Source organism: Arvicanthis niloticus, chromosome 16 (assembly GCF_011762505.2).
Source record: "Arvicanthis niloticus isolate mArvNil1 chromosome 16, mArvNil1.pat.X, whole genome shotgun sequence".
NCBI lineage: Eukaryota > Metazoa > Chordata > Mammalia > Rodentia > Muridae > Arvicanthis > Arvicanthis niloticus.
In genome coordinates, this window is record NC_047673.1 from 19,590,548 (window position 1) to 19,610,898 (window position 20,351).

The window sequence follows — 20,351 nt, forward strand, 5'->3', positions numbered from 1 at the left end:
AGTTTTTGGAAGCAGCTCACTGGTAGAACATGAATGACACTGGGCGGTGGTGGCTCACGCCTTTAATTTCAGCACTTGGGAGGCAGAGGCAGAGGCAGGCAGATTTCTGAGTTCGAGGCCAGCCTGGTCTACAGAGTGAGTTCCAGGACAGCCAGGACTACACAGAGAAACCCTTTCTCAAAACAAAACAAAACAAAACAAAACAAAACAAAACAAAACAAAACAAAACAAAATGAATGACATTTTTACATTGTAGCTAAAGTTTGCACATTCTTACAAATGTGGAAAACAATGTAATTTTAAAAGTACACACTTTAAAAATATGTCATAATTATGTAGTTTTTATTTTGTATAATTTACCAAAATTATATGTGGCATTTCATAATGAAAGGGGGGCTTTGAAGGAGAGCAAGGGGTCTACAATCAGGACAGAAGTTGCTGTGACAGGTCACCTGTGACATGGAAGCAGGATGGGGGACATGGGGAGGAAGCAGATCAGGCTGAGAGAAGGGATGAGGAGGAAGGCTAGGGGCAAGAAAGAGCAATGTCTAATGATACACATGGATAAAATGTCAATAAAATCCATTCCCTTGTAAACTAAGTTAAAATATTTTTAAAATTACATGGTATTAGAACGATTAGTCTATGAGAATAACTTTTAAAATATGGGATTTTAGGGTTGAACATGAAAATTCTGAGTTAAAGGTTAAAGTTAAAGAGCAAGCTAAGGAGATCGAGAAGCTTAGCGGATATCTGCGAAACTCACCTGAGAGAGTGAAACAAAGTTCAAAGCAGGTAGGTCGAGCTCATTCATTTCTTTCATGCTAAAAAGGCATCCTCTTTCCTAACAAGACATGGGAATATCTTTAGGGACTGTATTAAATTTCTCACTGAAAAGATGTTCATTGTATTCTTACTGATACTACTTGCTACACTGTTGCTCAGTTCACCATTATGTTCCACGAGAAGCTGATGCGTTAATAAAATTGATGATTTTGGTAGTAGTTGATTCTGTAACAAAAAGGATCTTTGGTTACATTTCTTTTTAGAACTTGGAGTCTACCGTAGATTTTATTTGGATCCGTGTCATTCAAGGCACCTTTATAAATCTCTTGTGTGTGTTCACATGAGTCTATAGCCCTTAGAGTCCAGAAGAGGGTGCCAGATCCCATAGAGTTTAAGTTATAAGTGATTGTGAACCGTGCAATGTGGGTGGGTGCCCAGAACCAAACTCAGGTCCCCTGCAGGAGTCTAATGCACTCTCTATGACAAGACCATTTCTCTACCCAACAAATCATTTTGGATAAGCTCCTTATCATGGGCTGTCAATGAAGCTATTCAAATCATAGCTTTATAATATTGGAAGCCTTAAATAACCCATTAGGGATTGTGTGGTTTTATGAAAACAAAAGAAACGGCTTTGCATTTATGATCTTGGCTTCATCTTCAGTCCTTGTATTTTCAGTGGCACCCTTTTTTGGTCTTATCTTTGAAGGCATTTGTTTTTAGCATTATTTGGTAATTTGGAATGTGGAAATTCTACATGTTAGAAATTCATAGTTTCACACAGCACATCCTGGCTCTTTTGCATTTGACAGTTTTTTTCATAGCTCCTTTCTCATGCCAGTTATGCTTCTGGCTGCAATGTAACAATAGTTCTCGTCCTGCCCATCTCTTTGATGGACATAAATCTGGGAGCAAGCATTGCCTTCGAAGTCTCACGCTTCTTGCATTTCTAGTTTATGTTGCTCATGCTCTCAAATTAGCCTTAGATTTGTCATTATTAGTAGTTTTAAACTGAGTCCACAAGTAGTTGAATTGTCTAGTTAAATGAGCAGTTATGTAAGAACTATTCAGGGAGGATCACTTATCTCCCTGATAGAGTATTTTCCTAAGTAGATGATTTCAATCTTCATTCACACACACACACACACACACACACACACACACAAACACACACACATATATACACACAGACATACACAGACACATACACACACTCACACATATATAAAAATGAATAAAAAATAGTTGATTCAGATTTATTATGGCTAATAATTTTAAATTTTTATTTTGTTATTTTTATGAATGTTTGACTGCATATGTGTGTATGAATACCACATGTATGCCTAGTGCCCACATAAACTATAACTTAAGTCCCATGGAACTGGAGTTAAGTATGGTTATAAATCACCACATAAGTGTTGGGGATGAAACCCAGGTCCTTTGCAAGAACAGCGAGTGCTCTTAACCATTGAGTCATCTCTCCAGTTACTGATGATAAATATTTCACAACAATTTAAAACTGCTATTTGAACCATTTACTCAAAAGTAAAGCTATCAAATATATGGAAAATATTTGAATATTTTCTCTAAGTATATCATTTCAACTTGCTTTAGACACACGCAGGAGTTGGAGAACCTTTGGAGGTATCATGTAAGAACAACATTTCCCCAGTGAATCAGAGAGGAATCAGAATCCAAAGTCTGCCGTCCGAACCCTCCCAAAGTAAACCGGTACAAGACCCAAATACAAGCGCCCTGAAAAGCTATGAGCAACAGTGTATAGAAGAATTAAGAATTAGCAATGCATTATTATATGAACGATACAAGTAAGTGAAACAAAAGAGTTGCAGAAAATGGAGTAATCTCAGGTTCTCTCTAAGACAAAACTTTCAGTGAACTAATCCTGAGATTAATGGGTGTGGAAGCAAGCTAGCCCATATAATTTTGGGAAATGTTAGACAGTACAGTACTCTCCTTCAAAATGTTGTTCTGACACAGATTGAATCCCCTCTTTTGATTTGATGGGATTTTTCTCCATTAACACCCTCACATAGTTGTTCGGTATAAATTTTCTTGCCAAGAAATAGGAATAGTAAAAATCTGGGTGCTGTTTGGAAGTTTGTAACTAACACCTTAGAGTCTGGGTGCTGTTTGGAGGGTTGGAATGGAACCCTAAGGGCTAACTACACACCCTTCTTGCACAAAGTCTGCAGCTTCGAAACTAGCTTTCCTTGACTGGCCCCTGCAGTGTGACCACTAACTACTGCCCATTGTCCAAAGCTTAATTTTACCCGTGTTCTGTACAAATGTTGTACCAACATTTGTTGGAGCTATCCTCAAGGGGATTTTCTTTTAACCTCCTAAATGTATTTCCTAAACACAAGTATCCATAAAATGTTCTGTTTTTTTCCAATTGTATGTATTTAATGGGTACAATATAATATTTAATAAGCTTATATTAGTGTACTTGCTATTATAACCACTCATGTTAGCATATTCATAATCTCATGTTGCTACCTTTCAAGTTAAAAATGTCTCTAGCCCATCCTTAAGGATTGTATATGTAGGGTCCTCTCAGAGGGCAGCCTTTTTTTTTTTTTTTTTTTTACCAGTAAGCCATATATATGTCTTTGATAGTCTTGTCTCTGCTTCTGATAGTATTTCGTGTACTTGTTACCTCAGAATTTGCCAAGAAATACATGTAATCCTTTGGAATATCTTGAAGCCTATAATTATATGCACAGTGGGCATCCTCTTACATGCTTTTCAGTGTTAAGACTTTGTTTAACAGAGGAAATTCTGTGCATTCTTACTCCTTTAAAATACAAGAAGACACTCACTGACAAATGGGATACTTAAAGTGCATACCCTTTCAGTCTCCACAGGAATAGGAGGCTAAAGGAATCCCGCACTAAAGTTCACATCACAGTGGAGCAGGGCACATCTCCTCTGAATACATCAGAAACACGTTTTTCTCTTGAAAGCCCTTGTGTGGCATGCACTTGCCCTCACCAATATTCCTTCCCACATGAGGCTGTGGCTCTCCCAGGAAATCCAAGGTCTTCTAACTACTGCTCACAAAGCTACCAGAGGACGGTTTGTTGTATTTTCATTTCCTCTGTTTTCAGATTTGTGCTGGCATACTTGCTTTTAATTTTGGGTACCACCAAAGTGCTTCTTCGACACAATGTTAAGTAAATAGACAATATGGGTAGATTACTATAGAAGATGATTTTCTTTCTTTTTTTTTTCAAAAAGTTTTGAGAGTTTGTCTTTTCCCATTAGATTAAATAACTGTAACCAAACATTGAGGTTTTTACATGTTGTTTAAAAATGATTCTTGCATAGTTTCGAAGTGGACAAAGCTGTGGGTAGACTGAGACATTTGAGGAAGCTTCTGGATGGTTGCAACATGTATGTTTTCCCTGCAGATTTCCAGGTCTGGGCATTTACCCCAAGTGAATTACCAGCAGCCAACGCTTCACCACTATGGGTGTTAATAATTTAAAGTAACTTTGAATTAATTAATGCTTTTAATGTATTGACTAGATGAAACAAAATCAAAACCAAATCTTAGGAGTAGATTTTTTTCATCTTTTTAAATGGGAAGACATCTGTAATTGAGATCTAACCTAAAGCATGTTCGTATCAATATTTAAAATATGTATTTATGGCACCACAGTTCTTGTTAATATTCCAATAATTATAAATAGTATAAATAAGAAAACCCTTACATTTTAAAAGTGGAGGTCACTCGTGCTTTTGTATTTCATCCTCATTTGAATGACTGGTGACAAAGATGACATTGTTACTAATAGCCTTTAAATAAAAGCAGCTATCATTTAAAACTATCATCTCTGTGTCCAAGTTGCTATGTAAAACTGGACACTGCCCCCACCACCACCTCACTCACTGACTGTATGGTTCTGTTCATCCTAACTGTCATCTCCTGAGAATCTTTTTTTTTTTTTCCTGGATGCAATCAGCAGAAGCTTTATTAGGGAAAATAGCCGGCGGTCAAAACTACAAGCTCTTTAGCTCCAAGAGCGAGGTTTTGGCACCCAGTGGTGGGTTAAAGGGTCTTTTATAGCATGGGGTGGGGAAAGGAAGGCATTTTTGAGCGCTTACACATGATTGGTTGCATTTTCGTGCGGTTACACATGATTGGTTGTTTTACAAATTTTGAACATAGCACTGGGAAGACCAAGGGAGGAGTAACCAAGAACAGTGGAACATTTCAGAGAATCTAGCCCAAATGATCTAGAGTCATGTGAAAAATCACTCTGCACACTCATTCTTCTCAAATCTCCTGAGAATCTAAGAATGACTTCTGCATGTCAGAATGGGCAAATGAAAAGTTCATGTGTATCTGTCCCAGTATGAAATATATGCCTGACTCATGAAAAATAACATAAATAGAACACCCACCAAATTTATATTTTGATGAAATATAAATACACTCTGGGTAGTTTTTATTGGACATTGATTTTACTGAAACACAGTTTTAGTTAGTGCACACTGGCTTATAGCTTTGGTGGTATTAGCATGCTCCTAATGCACACAAAAGGCATTTAAGCCCATGTCTAATGACACCTAACATATTTTATGTGCTTCAGACAACAAATTTTAGATTTCTTAGACAGCATTGCAGTTAAATACCTTAAAAGAAAACAAATGCAATAATTGCTTAACTATACAAATTATAAGACCTTAGCTAGCTGAGTTTGAATTATGTTGTTAGTTAGGTATCATACATTACATACTTCTGCAAATTAAAAAAAACATTTTGTATGTATGAGTGCATTGCTTACATGTATGCATAAGTAGTACCACACCATGCCTGCCTAAGAGCCCCAGAGGCCAGAAGAGGGTGTTTCCCCTGGAACTAGAGTTAGGAATGGCTGAGAACTAACACGTGAGTGGCAGAGCATTGAGACTGGGTCCTTCACAAAGGCAACAAGTTCTCTAAACAACTAATGTTTCTCTATCAGCACACTTCTTTATTAAGAATGTGTTAAAAATTTTTTTAAAAAATCCTTTGTTATTATTAGAAAAATCATGGTACATTGTTTTGCAAGGGCAATAACTTGGTGTGTAAATGGTAACATGGTACTAGAAATACCTTCCCTAAAGTATTTTTGAGTGTAGAAGAATGCTTGTTATTGTTAAGTATGTCTACATAAACTGATGACTAGTTTACCTTAAATTCAACTGAATAGCAGCTATATATGATTTATATGGCTTCCATGTGGAGTATTAGTTAATCAAATCATACTACACCCTGAGAGATTAAAAGCAATTCTTTTAACCACACAGGAAGGCATTTTTAATAGTCACAGTGGAGCCCCTTCAGAGTGCTATTATGCAATCATTGTTTCCCAATTCTTAGAGTTATAGAGCCTTCTGCAACTGTTAACCATTTGAATATTTTTATTAAGAAAACAATAGCTCAGGATATAACAACATGTTCTATAAAATGATAGGAAAGGTAGGTTTTGAGGTAATGAGTTTGACTTTGGGATAAGAGAGAGATGTCACAGAGTGTGCCTCAGAACAGATCACTAGAGCAAGACTTCTATGTGATGACATATAAAAAAGAAAGTTATTCAAAAAGCAAACAATTGATGATCTGCTCACAGGAAAATAAGATGTAGTCTTCTACTACACCCTAATGCTGAGATTCTGCTTCCACCTGAAGAAAGTCCTTACATTCAGAGTGACATCAATAAGAATCAACACAACATGTATGAGTTTTACCAGTGTAATGGCTTCCAAAGTTAAGCCCATGAGGATGTACCTAGGAGATATAAACATACAGATGACACCAGTTAAGAGTGCAGATTGCACACGTGGGTTAGGGAATCTGACCAAAGCTTGTTAATTAAGGAATTCAGAGGATTTAGCAAGAGAAATAGAGAAAAACCAAACTAGACATTGAGGGCTGCATTATGCAGAAATGATGTAAGGGGTTCTGTGGAGATGACTCAGTAGGCAAAGTGCTTATCTCTGGTGTAGCTGTGTCTGTATCTGTAGTCCCAAAGCTAGAGAGGCAGAGATAAGTGAATCCTTAAAGGTTGCTGGGCGATTAATGAATCCAGGTTCAGTGAGAGAGCATGCCTTAAAAACTGAAGAAGAAAGATGATTGAGGAAGACTCTGGACAACAATCTCTGGCCTACACACACACACACACACACACACAGACACACACACACATTCACACACACATGCATGCACATGTACATGTATATGCACATGGAGTGTGCACACACACAGAGGTAGATCGACAGACAGACAGACAAACAGTCATACATACATACTAAAGTCAGGTTGATATGGCAAAACAGAAGTCATGGCAAAAAAGAAAAGATAAAAAATAATCTGAAATATCATTGTTGACTCTCAAATTTTTTCATTGCAATTGTATGATTGAAGATCTGATGTAAGGCAATATTTCCCCCTGCCCAAAAAAAAAAAAAAAAAAAAAAAAAAATTACCCTGGTAAATTATGACTTAAATGAGTGTAAACGTAACCACACTATAGTTTTTAAAATTAATCCTTATTAGTGAAGTCTTGCATTTTTATCAAATGCAGTTTAGTAACTTAACCTGTAAATGGAAAACATGAATGAATTTGAAATCTTTTTTAAACAAATAAGCTTTATTATAAAAAAAACCATCACACAGTGAAATCAGATTTGGTCTGTGCATCTCAATGAAAGCAAATATATTTCTGTGCACTTATCCATCACCCAAACAAAAAAATTATGATAAGAATGAACCCAACTCTTCAAAGAAAAGCCATCAAAGAAATTATAAAGCTATTTTTTTATTTCAAATCTATCATGGATTTTTCATGTCTCATTTATTTTGATAGTGGATAAGTGCATAAAAACCTATTTTATAGTAAAAGTGTAAAGTCCCATGTGGAGGTCCACAGTTGCAGAATGGCTATTTTAACTGAATTCACTGAGATGTGTAGTAGACTTTGGGACTGGCTAACTTCACTGTGTTTTTTACTCACAAGTTCTTTATGATAAAGTTTTAGTGAAACTAAGTAGGTGGCTGGAGAGATGGCTCAGTAGTTAAGAGCACTGGCTGCTTTTCTGAAGAACTCAGGTTCAATTCCCATATGGTGGCACACAAACATCTATAAATACCCACTTCTGGTCTTTGTGGGGACTGCACACACAGATTGTGCCCAGATAAACATGCAGACAAAAACATCCACACACATAGAAATAAATACACTTGAAAAATAGCTCAGCAAATAAATAAGAACAATCACTTAGTTTTGCATCTTTCCCTGGTTGTGTTATGATGATCATGTTTATTAGATGTTTCTAAGCACATTGATCATGAACTCATGAGATGATAGTTTCAAGGAAGAAGAGAAGTCTCCAGAGTTTTAAAGCTATTTTGTATGCTTTCTCAAAGATTGAAGAAGATGACAAATCAGTCAAAGAACTTACAGAATTAAAACAGTCTTTAGAATGTAAATTGTGTCACCAGAAGAGGAAAAACGATGAAATAGAAAAGGAGATTATTGGGTAAGATCTTTGCATTTCAAATGTTGCCTACCATTCATATTAGCTATAATATTAGCAGTATCTTTAATAAAACCTAACTATAATGGTAGTTGGGCCTGCAAGATGGCTCCACATGTATAGAGGGGTGTACTGACAACTAGGACAAGCCGAGTCAGATCTTGAGTCAGATCTTGAGACCCACATGGTTAAAAAAAAAAGAGAAGCATCCTCTACACACACACACACACACACACACACACACACACACACACTTATGAGGATGGAATAGCAGCAAAATAACTGCATCTTTATTGCTTTGCTTGTTCTTTGACTATTTGTGTTTTATTGTCTTGATTGTTTCTTGACTATTTGCATCTATTGTATTGCTAACCCCTCAACCTATGTAATTAAAATGGTATAAAAGCAAAAGGAGGAGGGGGGATGGGATAGGTGGGATCTTGGGAGGGAAAATGGGGAAAGGGGATGACATCTGAAATGTAAATAAATAAAATATCCAATTAAAAAATGTGAAAGAAACTTTAGAAGCTGACACACAATCTCACCTTCTGTACTTTCTTTGTTGAGGCAGCATCTCATCGTGTAGCCCACGATCTTCTCTCTTGATTCTCCTGCCACAGCTTCCAAAATGTGACAATCTCAAATGTGTACCATTGCACTGAGCCTGGATGCTTGTAGAATGTGAAAATATTTTGAAACACAATATTCTCCGTTTTGAAAATGAGCACAATTCCATTTTTGGTGTGTGATGTCACTCCTCTCTAATTTCTTGACAATGACGTTTTATTTTTCACATTAATTTTTATCTTTCTTCTCATGTGCAATTCCATCCAACATTAAAAAGTTGAATATATAAAGCCTTTCTGACCATCTTTAATTATACAAGTATCTGGACGTAGTTCATATTTTCTTTCTTTCTTTTTTTAAATAAAATATACCATGTGATAAACTTCTCTGTTATGTGTGCTCCCTATGTGTCCACGAGGTACATAGAATATGCTACTCAATTTCACACACACACACACACACACACACACACACACACACACACACACAGTAATAGATTAATACCGTTTTATTAAAAGTATGCTTTTTTTTATCTCTTTAGGTGCACTTTGGGTTAGAGCTAATACTAAGTTGATGTTTTCTATACATAAATGGAAATGGACAATAGTATTTTTTAGTCTTATAAATAGTTATAAAGTCAATTATATGCTGTATACATTACTTCCTTCATATTCCTTTTCTAAGATAATTATATAAAATGCTTTAAAGAAAAGTTGGATTAAAATTAGAACATAATTTATAGGTACATTTATTTCACATGATTAGAACATGCTTAAACAATTAATAAGTATTTGATGCCGGAATACATAATTTTTTACATTCTTGCAGAATTAAGAAATTTTTGAAAATGAAAAAAATTGGGCATAAAACTGGAGAATGTAGTTCTCGTGGACATTCAAGAACTGGGCAGTTTTGAGACACTAAGTAAGTTTACAGACCAAAGTTCATTTGTTTGTTTGTTCGTTCCTTCTTTCCTTTCTTCTTCCCTCCCTCTCCCCCTTTCTTTCTCCCTCTGTCTCATCCTCCTTCCCTCCTCCCTTCCCTCCCTCCCTCCCTCCCTCCCTCCCTCCATTGCTTCTTTTCTTTCTTTCTTTCTTTCTTCTTTCTTTCTTTCTTTCTTTCTTTCTTTCTTTCTTTTGAAAATGTAAATCTCTCAGTACTTTAAGCAATGAAATGATTATTATAAGACCACTGTAGACTGAGTGCATGGACAAAACTTACCTTTTCTATTAAGATTGTCTGCTGTTTACCCCTTATGTCCTGCAACTTTGCTGAAGGACAGGACCCTAAGACATGAATATTAAGTCTGTATTTTTTTTTCTCAAGAAAGTGTTTGTCTGTGTAGCCCTGACTGTCCTGGAATTCACTCTGTAGACAAGGCTAGCTTCAAACTCACAGAGATCCAATATCTGCCTCTGCCTCCTGAGTGCTGGGGTTAAAAGTGTATGCCACCACCACTCAGTATTTTGTAATAGATTTGTAATAGATTTATTGAGCTACAGTTAACACCTGTTGAAATTCAACTTTAGAACATTGCTGTCACTCTAAAAAGGAACTTCATACTTTGTAGCCATCTCATACCCCTCTCTTACCAGGCCTTGGGAAATTATACCTTTTCTCTGTAGACTCACCTATCCTGGACACTTCACCTTTTCTCTATAGACTCACCTATCCTGGACACTTCACCTTTTCTCTATAGACTCACCTATCCTGGACACTTCACCTTTTCTCTATAGACTCACCTATCCTGGACACTTCACCTTTTCTCTATAGACTCACCTATCTTGGACATTTCAAAGGAATAGACTCTCACATTATGTGGTCGGGCTTCTTTTCTGCCTGGCTTCTTTCAAGGTCCCTTTCTATTGCAGTGGCTTCAGTACTTGAGCATTTTCAATGGCTGACTGCTATTCTGTGTGGAGGTCTGCCATGCACGGTGTTTATTCCATGCACTGGTCATCCTGCTGTGGAGTACGTTTGCATGTTTGTGGACATGTCTGCATTTCCCCCTTTCTCTTGGATGAATAACTATGGGTGAAGTTGTTGAGTCATGTGGTCACTACTTTGACTTTGGGGTAACTGACAGTGGTGTATGCTGCTTTCCATATTGCCTACCCCAGCAAGACAGGAGGGCTAGCATTTCCTCCCCTTTTGCTAACACTTGTTTTCTGTCTTTTTGTATTGAAAAAAGTTGCCACTACAGTGCTGGAAAGTGGTATTTCTCTACATTTTGTTTTGTTTGTCTGGTTATATTGGTCATTTTTTGTTGTTGTTCTAGAAAACTGTAGAAGTCTTTTGTTCAATTGCGATCATTTTATGCAAGGCTTCATTTTCTCCCTAAAAATGAAGAAACAATTCCACAGTAGAATTCCTGGTCATCTGGGTTTTTCAATACTTCTGCTCCTCCTTTCATGGTGTTCCCTGAGCCTTGGTACATAGAGTTGTTTTATAGGTGTATCCACTGGGGCTGGGTTCCACATGATCCTTTAATCTCTGCCTTATGAAATATTGTGTCTTTCTGTTTGGTGTCCATTTGCTGCAAAGAGAAGTTTCTTTGTGAAGAGGTGAGAGCTACATGTATTTTTTGGTATAAGGATACGTTTTAGAATAAAGTTAAGAATTATTTTCATCTAGAAGCATGGAAATACTCGAGATGGCTCCTTAATCTTAAACTCAACCTCCTTCCAATAATTTGAATGGGATAAAGAGCATCAATCCGTTCTTCCAAATGCCTATCTAAATCCTCTTGTATATTCAACACATTAATAACATTTTTTGCTAAATGATTAACAAAAGAAGCTGTCTTAACTTCTTGTGTCAAAGCAATTGCAGAAGCAGTGGTGCTAGCATTTAAGGTAATTAAAGCTGTTATACCAGCAATAAACAATCCCACTACCCTCCTGCTTCTGTTAAAGCCTGACTCACTTCTTCTAGTACTTGCAAGCTTTTCTTTGAGTACCAAGATTCTGTGATACTCAGGGCAATAAAACAACAGCTGGTTGATAGACCCCCATGACAGACTTGCCTGGTTTCAACATACTAACACAATTAGAAAATGTACAATCAATGCAACTTACATGAAATAATGTAGAAGAAACAAAAGTAATTTTAACTTGACAATTGAAAGAGCTTTAACTCATGTACTAACACTTGTTTGAAACCCAGATCCTGTCCCAACTTTATCTCTTGCTAGCATAACATCATGGAGAATTGCAGCTAGCTTCCAAATAAGTCTCTGAAAAAGTCCAGAACCAGCCTTCCAAATGAAGACTGTCATTTCCAATATTGGATTGGTTTCTAGATCAGTCCATGATTGAGTCCGAGTAACGGGTCACATTTAAGAACAATACAAGAGTCATTATAACTTCTCTTTTTGATTCTCTGTTCCACAAGGTCTAAAAACATGAGTCTAGGCAGTTTGTTCCATCTGGGGTATATGTAAGCAAAAGTAGGTTGGGAATGTATGTCCAATACAGCTTCCCAGTCACCATTGTCAGGGCACTCAGCAAGCTCACAGGTCAGCATCATTCTTTGTGTCAGCATCAGCATGTCTCACCCTTTGCTCTGGCAGCCACCATGTGCCTTCAGCATCCTGAAGAAAAAACACAAACATGCCCTCTTCCCCATATTAAATACCTGATTGGGATCATGCCATATGCCAGTAAGTAGATTCTTCCCTTTCACCTATGCATAAGTATTCATAATTGTAGAGGAGCCATCTAGAGTGTCATGCCAAATACCATTGGATTCATGTTAGTTCTAAAATTTACAGTGGTAGTCATTATAATTAGGAAAAAGTTTAGAGACACAGTATGTTTGGCATAATTCTAACACCTCTCTGGATGTTTTAACTTTGCATAGTGAGCTTATGAATTTAAAGAATGCTGCTCTGCTGAGTGTTCATTTGGCAGATACTGCAGATAAAATTACCCATGGCCTGAGGTCAGTATTTCTATTTTGGCCAAGCTTCAAGAATGGTATATATAGCCCCTTTTGTCCTGGTAATACTTTTATTCCTGCCCATTGTGTTAAAGCTTTTCTTTAACAACATCAACATGTTGGCAGCCAAAGTACATGGCTTGAAACTGAAAATGGACCCCCCCCCCAGACAGAGTTATTAAATTAACAGGCTGGCAAGCCAAGGACAGGTAAGATTCTGCACAGTGCCTTAGCAACCTAAGACAGAAATGCATTGCTTTTGATAACTGATAAGGAAGGTGTTCTTGGCAGAACAACCTAAGACAGGCTCAGTCTTGTTTATGAAATAAAAAGGGGGAAGAGGTGGAGAGCTTTTGGGGCTGTCTGGCAAGAATCTGACATGGGCCAAGGATAAGGAAATGGGCTTCTTGGCAGGAATATGACATTGGCCAAGGACAAGGAACTGGGCTCCAGGCAGGATTCTGATATTAGGCTAGAACAAAGAAGTAATTTCAGGCAGGAATCTAAATCTTAGTCTAGGACAAGGAAGTAGGCTTCAGACATGAAAATGACTTTGGGCTAGGATAGGGAAGTAGGTTCAGATATTTTGGTCATCTGGATAAACCCTTAGAAACAGTGATCATGGGAGTATCCACAGAATTTTGTTAATTGCCTTGCTCGTTCTTTGAGTTTTTGTGTTTATTGTCTTTCTTGTTCCTTTACTATTTGCATCTATTGTATTGATAATTCCTCAACCTAGAACTAACCTTAATATTTGCATGTAATTAAAATGGTATAAAAACAAAAAGGAGGAGGGGTGATGGGATAGAGGGTTTCTAGGGAGGGGAAATAGGGAAAAAGGATGACACCTGAAACATGAATAAATAAAATATCCAAAAAAAAGGAAACGTGGCAATAGTAGGTTCTCTCCTAAGACTTACGATCTCACTAGCCCTGGTTACTTACTAGGTTACTTAAGCATATTCTCCTCAGAATTGCTGCCACACAGTGTACTGTACATTTAGAATAACTTGCTCAGACCAACTGTCTTCCAATAGAAATGTAAAGAACTATGAAAATTTTGACATCCTGCTGTTACCCAGTGTTTAGGTTCAAGGCAAATCCTAAAGACAAACATTATTCATTACTATTTTACAACAGACAACAAATACTGCACAAATTCATGCAGTATTTGGTCCTTTTTGTTTTGGATACATCCCTCACCTGAGTCATAGACATACAGCCTTCCAAAGTGCCAAATATAGAAACCACACATACCTAACAAGTCCAAGGTATGTTTGGGCTCATTTTATTGTTATCTTTTCCTCTTCCCTGAGTTGGACTCATCAATGCTGATGCATTGAAAATATTTTCATCTATTTCTCCTAAAAAAATGTACTCAACAATCTTAACCCAATAATACATAATTACTTTGCAGTTTTTCTTTCTGTTTTATATCTGCTTTTCAGTGGTATTCTTCCCTGTTTCTTCTTTTACAGGAATGTGGCTAGACTTAGTCACATGACTTGGTGGGCAGATACAGCATATTTCCCCCATGGCTACAGGACTCAGTATGGAAGGCATTCTTGATATATTCTAGTGACATCTCCTGGGACCACAGCATCTGCACTGAACATCTAGTTAACTTCTCTAACTGCAGCCTTGGAAATCTGGCCTCAGCTGAAGCAACAGCCCTGGTCTAGGTGCCTCCTACTGTGAAGATGACAAAGCATTGCCCTTAATAATGTTTTTAATTAAAAAGCAAATTATTACCTTTCTTTTCTTCTTTTCTTTTTTGTCTTCTGAAATCAAGATGATTTTTTTCATCATTTTGTTTGCTTTTTCATTTTTATGCTTTCTCCTTATCACTCTCAAATCACCTAAGTGATTGTAATGCATTTTATTTTCAGTTAGCAAAGTTGTGATCAGTTAGCATTTTCACTGTTTCCCAACATGCCCTTCAGGAGAAAAAGATTCATTAAATCATAATCCCTATTTTTTACCTCTTCCTTCTCTAGAACCTTCCTTACCCCAGCACATGGCTTCTTACAACCCTCACCTATGTTTCCCCTCCTAGCTTCCTGTGACTGCTGAAAAGTTCTGAACCCTACCATCAACCTGACCCCTTGTCCAAGACCCCTTGCTAATTGCCCACTACATTGATGGAAAACACATAGAGAATGGTAAGCTTACCTCAGAATCTGACAAAGACTCAAATTTAGACATATGCTCCGCTATGTTCATAGCAGCCTTATTTATAATAGCCAGTAGCTGGAAAGAACAGAGGAATGGATACAAAAAATGTGGTACATTTACACAATGGAGTATTACTCAGCTATTAAAAATAATGAATTCAGATCTAAAAAGATCTGTCACTTAGGATGATTCAATTTACAACACCTTCATTTTGATCTTTATTTTGTAGAGATGAAGAGGACTTAGATCCATGAATCAGATTGCTATGACCTGTATTAGATGCCATTTTTATTGTTGTAATAAGATATCTAACAAGAATCAACTGAACCTATGAAGGGATATTTTTGCTTTTAATTGGGAAGCTGTAGCTCATCATGGCAGAGAAGTCATAGGAGCAGGAGCATGGGGCAGCTAGCAAAATTGCCTCCATGATCAGGAAGCAGAGAGATCAGGAAGTAAAGATGGATAAAGAAATTTTTAGCTTCAACTCTGGAGAATGATTTCTTCTAGGCCACCCAAAGACACACATTAGCCAAGAAACAAGAGTTCAAACACATGGCCTATGGAGACATTTCATATATAGGATGTCTCTCATATGGCTGAGTTTAGAAGGTATCTGAGTTAGTCACTGACTTTATCATATATCTTAAAAATTAATCTCTGATCCCTTCAGCTACTTTAATTTTCTGGCCAGTATAGTTCTTGTTTTATAAGGTAGAGTCCATCCTTGAATTCATGTGTTCTTATGGCCATGTCTGATTATAGCACAGTGAGTTGGCTCTCCTATAGAGCACTGTCCTACATAGGAGAGCCTTTCCTGGAACATTGATGGTCCACATTTTCTGTTCTTAGATAGTTACTCAAAGCTCAGACCATAACCAGTAGCCAAAGCTGTCATCCACTTCTATTTTCAATGTTATTTTACTAGCATACAGAACCAAAAGACAGTATGCAAAAGAAATGCATTCCAGGTAAAGAGAAACACCCATCATCATAATTAAGTGAATTTTAATATATAACTACTTGCTTCAGAGATAGAACATTGAGACAAAAAAAATCCACCTCAGCATTGCATTGAAACATTATTTTCTGGAAATTATATTGGTCCATGTGTCTAGTCATATAGCACCTTTGCAATGATCAAGGTTGTAGGTAAGTTGGCTGCATACGTTGGCCACAGGCTATGCTACCCAGCTTACTACTAGACACAGTGACATCAAACTGACACCATCTGAATTCAGTAAATAATTATAACAATGATGACATGGCAGCCAGAGAGCATGAGTGATCGTAGGCTGCAAAGTGAGTTCACATTACCTCCTGTGACATATTCTGGCCAATGACACAAAAGCAGAGGTGCAGTCAGGATCACTGTTGTCACATTAAACTAGAGGAAATTCAAGGGACAAAGGAACAAGCCAGATGACATCTGAAGCAAGCAGAATCAGAAATGAAAAGGTGAGAAATTCTTGGTGATAGTAGAATTAGTCTTCCCAAGAAACCATTGCCAAGGAAAAGACTAAAATGGACTTAGGGGACATAGCGATATAACTCTGCCCCAGGTCCCATTCTAAACAGCTAACTGCAAAGTTAAAGAACATCTGAGGCAGAAAAAAACCATCAAAGATCTATTTTGTTAAATATGACAATATTGATTTGGAAATGTTCTCATGTAAGAATTTCAAGGCGTACATTGAAAACGATGTACATGAAACTAGAAATTCTGGGATAGGCCACACAAGAGTCCAGAAGTTTCACTATTGTAGGTAAACAACCAAAACCTTTTGGTGTCTAGTTTAATTAATGAAAATACATTAAATAAGTCTTGTCTATACACTCAGCCCTATGAGTGAGACATAGTGAGGTCATAATGGAGGTAACACTGGCACGGGTAAGAAATTAGCTTCCATTAAGCAGAACAGTTAAGAACAATCATGTTCTAAATAGAGTACAAAGGGAAACACCAGAAACAGGCAGATCATTGCGTCTGTTCTATGAAGACCGCCTGAGGAGGTGGGGTTATAAATTGAGATCTGAGTAATGAGATCAACTTGGGAAGCTATCTTTTGTCTCCTTTACATACCTTTATGTGTCTAAGACACACACAGAGAGATGAAAAAAAATGTATGCCTTGCAATGTCCACTGATTAGAAGTAGACGGCTAATTTTGAACACATATTTTTCTTGATGTACACTTGAAATTAAATTTTTTTCCTGGCTTTATTTTATATTAATTTACTGTGTCTAGTATGTATGCCATGATGTGCCTGTGTAGGTTGGACAGCATATGTGAGTTACTTCTCCTGTCTTACAAATGGGCTTTTGTCAACTTGACCCAAACTAGGTTCATCTAGGGAAAGGCAAACTAAATTGAGAAATGACTACCAAGATGAGTCTATAGGCAAGTCTTTGGGGGAATTTTCTTGGTTAATGGTTGACAGAGAGGGCTCTACTTTCTGGGGTGAGTGAGCTGTGAGGAAGAATCAAGTGAGCACCATTACTCCATATTTTCTGCTTCAACTCCTGCCTCCAGGTTTCTGCCTTGATTTTGTACCCTGACTTCCCTTCATGGTAGATGATAAATTATAAAGTGAAACCTTTTCCTCTTCAAGTTGGTTTTGGTCGTGGTATTTATCACAGCAATAGAAAACTAACCACAATAATATGTAAATGCCAAGAGCCTGCCCAGCCTGAATGGGCTGAAGTGGGATACAGCGCTGGACATAAAGGTAGCTTTAAAGACTTATGGTCTCTGGATGTAGTTTATACTAAGGGTCTCTGGCCTTCTAACTCTCTAAATAAACTAAATGCTGAAGCTGCTGGTTTCTAAAAATATTTACAAAGTTTCTTGCTTATTCTGTGGTTAATAACTGTTGACTTGGGCAGTTCACACCTGTTGCCTAATAGCAGGGGATTAAACAAAGGATTAATTGCAGGGTTCCTTTCTCTCTTGTCCCAAAGCCTTACCTTTCACTTGTCAGGTGGGAGGGAGGTTTGGAACAATAAACTTTTACTGAACCAGGAGAGGAGAGTCTCACTTGCAGAAGGGAATATTTTTACAAAAGCAAATATGTATAAACTCATATGCATTCATATATACATTCATGCATGCACATATTCATATACATATATGCACTCCTGTTAAGCTCAGCTACTTACTTATCTCATATTTACATATTTACATCCACATATCCACACTTACATGTGCACATGGAGCGAAAGCCCAAGCGCCAGTGCAGAAAGAACTCACTCATTCTGGATGAAAAATGAGCTCTGATCTGTATTGCATAGAGAAAGAAAAGGTTCTACCCTTTTATCGCTAAATGAATTAAACCCAAGTCTTTAAGACAAAAAGCTTTTTCCTCTTTAGTAAGACTAAGCCTGCCATGCTGTTAAGAAAAAACCATTTCCCATGCCTATGGTAAGGAGAAGCCTGTCTGCTGATTTTGCTAGCTCTGCAGCTTCTTTTTCTTCCTCTTCCCCTCTCTCTTATGCTCTGTTATATTTTTATGCCTTAGTTTCTAATTCTCTTTCTGCATTTTGCATTCTGCTCTTTCCTTCTGCCATTAGGTTAATGTCATTATTACTATTTTTCACACTTTTTTTTTTAAAAAAAGGAACATAGATCATATGTTTTTTCTAAGCATATTTTTTTCTGTTTTTACATAAGTTCACTAAAAGTTCAAACATAAATCAAAATCATATATTGAATAAGAAGTTTACAACAGAGATGTTTTCAATAAGAGTAGGGACATTTATTTTCTGTCACTAGCTCCACAGGTTCATTGCTAATTAAAAAAAAAAAAAAAACAGTTCTTGTGACTAAGTTAGCACTGAAGATTTGTATAGATAAACCCAGTCAATATTCAATCTTCTGTCCTTGCAACTTCATTAAATCATTAGTTCCTTTATATGACCATTTTTTCAGCTTTTAGGAATGCGTCCCTAAGTTGTAAATGCCCACTTTCTATCTCAGAAACAATGAACTCATGACACATGAAAACCGTCAGAGTTCTAATGCAGTTTTCATATTAGAGGGGCTTTAACAGCAGCCCTATTAGAAAGAGCTTAATAATTACTAGTGTAATTTAGGACGTCTCATGGGATCCTTATTAAGAATTAAGAAATAATCTATTTGTCTATATTGTATTACTATAAGACAGTATAGCTTTGTTGATCTGAAGAAATATCCAATAGGGTGGGCTAGTGCCCAGGGATTATCTAATATTAATTTTATAAGGACAGGAAAGCCATGTTAGCTGGAGGAATCATTTCCCGAGATCAGTACATTGGGCCTTGCTTCTCAAAGCCGCTTTTAACTTTGTTCCGCAGTAAAACGTCTCTGGAGGATCGCTTGCTAGCTTTCAGCCTTTGCTAGATGGCTCTTGAAATGTAAATACTCATTCTTTTTAAAATTCTGAAATTTAATTTTTTAAAAAATTTAAATTTAATGGTCATCCCCCACTTTAGCTTCCAGGAAGTATAAGCCACATGCACTTGCTGAGGTTTAGTGTTTTCTGCATTTGGTTTGGTGGTAGACAATAGTTCATGCTGACATTTTTCAAAAATCCAAACTACAATCAGACCTATGCACATTTTCTAATGTTAATACTTTGTAGTCCTGGAAGATGAAGCAGGCTGAATTCGGACAGAACCCTGATTGGCACAGCAGTTTTGACCTTTGCTGGTTACACAAGCTGGACAAGTGTTTATACTCTTTCAATGTAATCCAGGAGGAACACCTCTTATAGCCTCAGTGTCCTGCTATTACTGTCCCAGGGGATCCATTTCTCCTTCATCCGAGACTTACATGTAACAGCCAGAGCTATCTGGATGTGTATTTGCCAGATGCTGGCTGGGCCCTGATAACCCAGTAACTGTTGGGGGATCAGGGCTCACACTAGAGCATGTGGGGAGTAACTCAGAAAGCTGGGTGGAGAGTCAGAGCACAGCTCTTCCACTTAGTGGTCTGAGAAACTGTGGAATCATTTACCACCCACTTATTCTCTTGGAAACCTCAGCTGCCTGTAGAGATGAGCTGCCTTTCTCTCCTTTTCTAGAGACTAAATGCAATACCCACATCTGTGTATAATGTTCTAGCCATGACTCAAAGTCCTTGGCAAACATCAGCTTTGTGCCACAGCTGTCTAAAGCCTGAGAGCTATGCTTTTGAAGGAAGAAGGAAAGCCAGGGTGTGTCACAATCAAATGTCAAAAGATAATCTATGACTAAGAACAGTAGAAAAAATGATTTGTGTATTTCCTAGTTTCAAAAAAGTATAATTTGTATCTAATTATATGCATGTATATATCTCCATTTTAAATATTTTTTTCTTATGT

General features: G+C 37.2%; 1 protein-coding gene across 1 annotated transcript in view; it reads left to right on the forward strand.

Annotated features, from left to right (window-relative positions):
• The window catches only part of LOC117721596 (uncharacterized), a 145,223-nt gene extending 130,629 nt beyond the window's left edge, over window positions 1-14,594 (forward strand). Inside the window, exons 64-69 of the mRNA XM_076913975.1 lie at window positions 678-795; window positions 2,401-2,612; window positions 3,663-3,882; window positions 8,222-8,334; window positions 9,727-9,822; window positions 14,316-14,594. Of these exons, the coding sequence (XP_076770090.1) occupies window positions 678-795; window positions 2,401-2,612; window positions 3,663-3,882; window positions 8,222-8,334; window positions 9,727-9,814 (751 nt within the window). The 3' untranslated portion in view covers window positions 9,815-9,822; window positions 14,316-14,594. The remainder of the gene's footprint in view (window positions 1-677; window positions 796-2,400; window positions 2,613-3,662; window positions 3,883-8,221; window positions 8,335-9,726; window positions 9,823-14,315) is intronic.
• The last annotated feature ends 5,757 nt before the right edge of the window (window positions 14,595-20,351 follow it).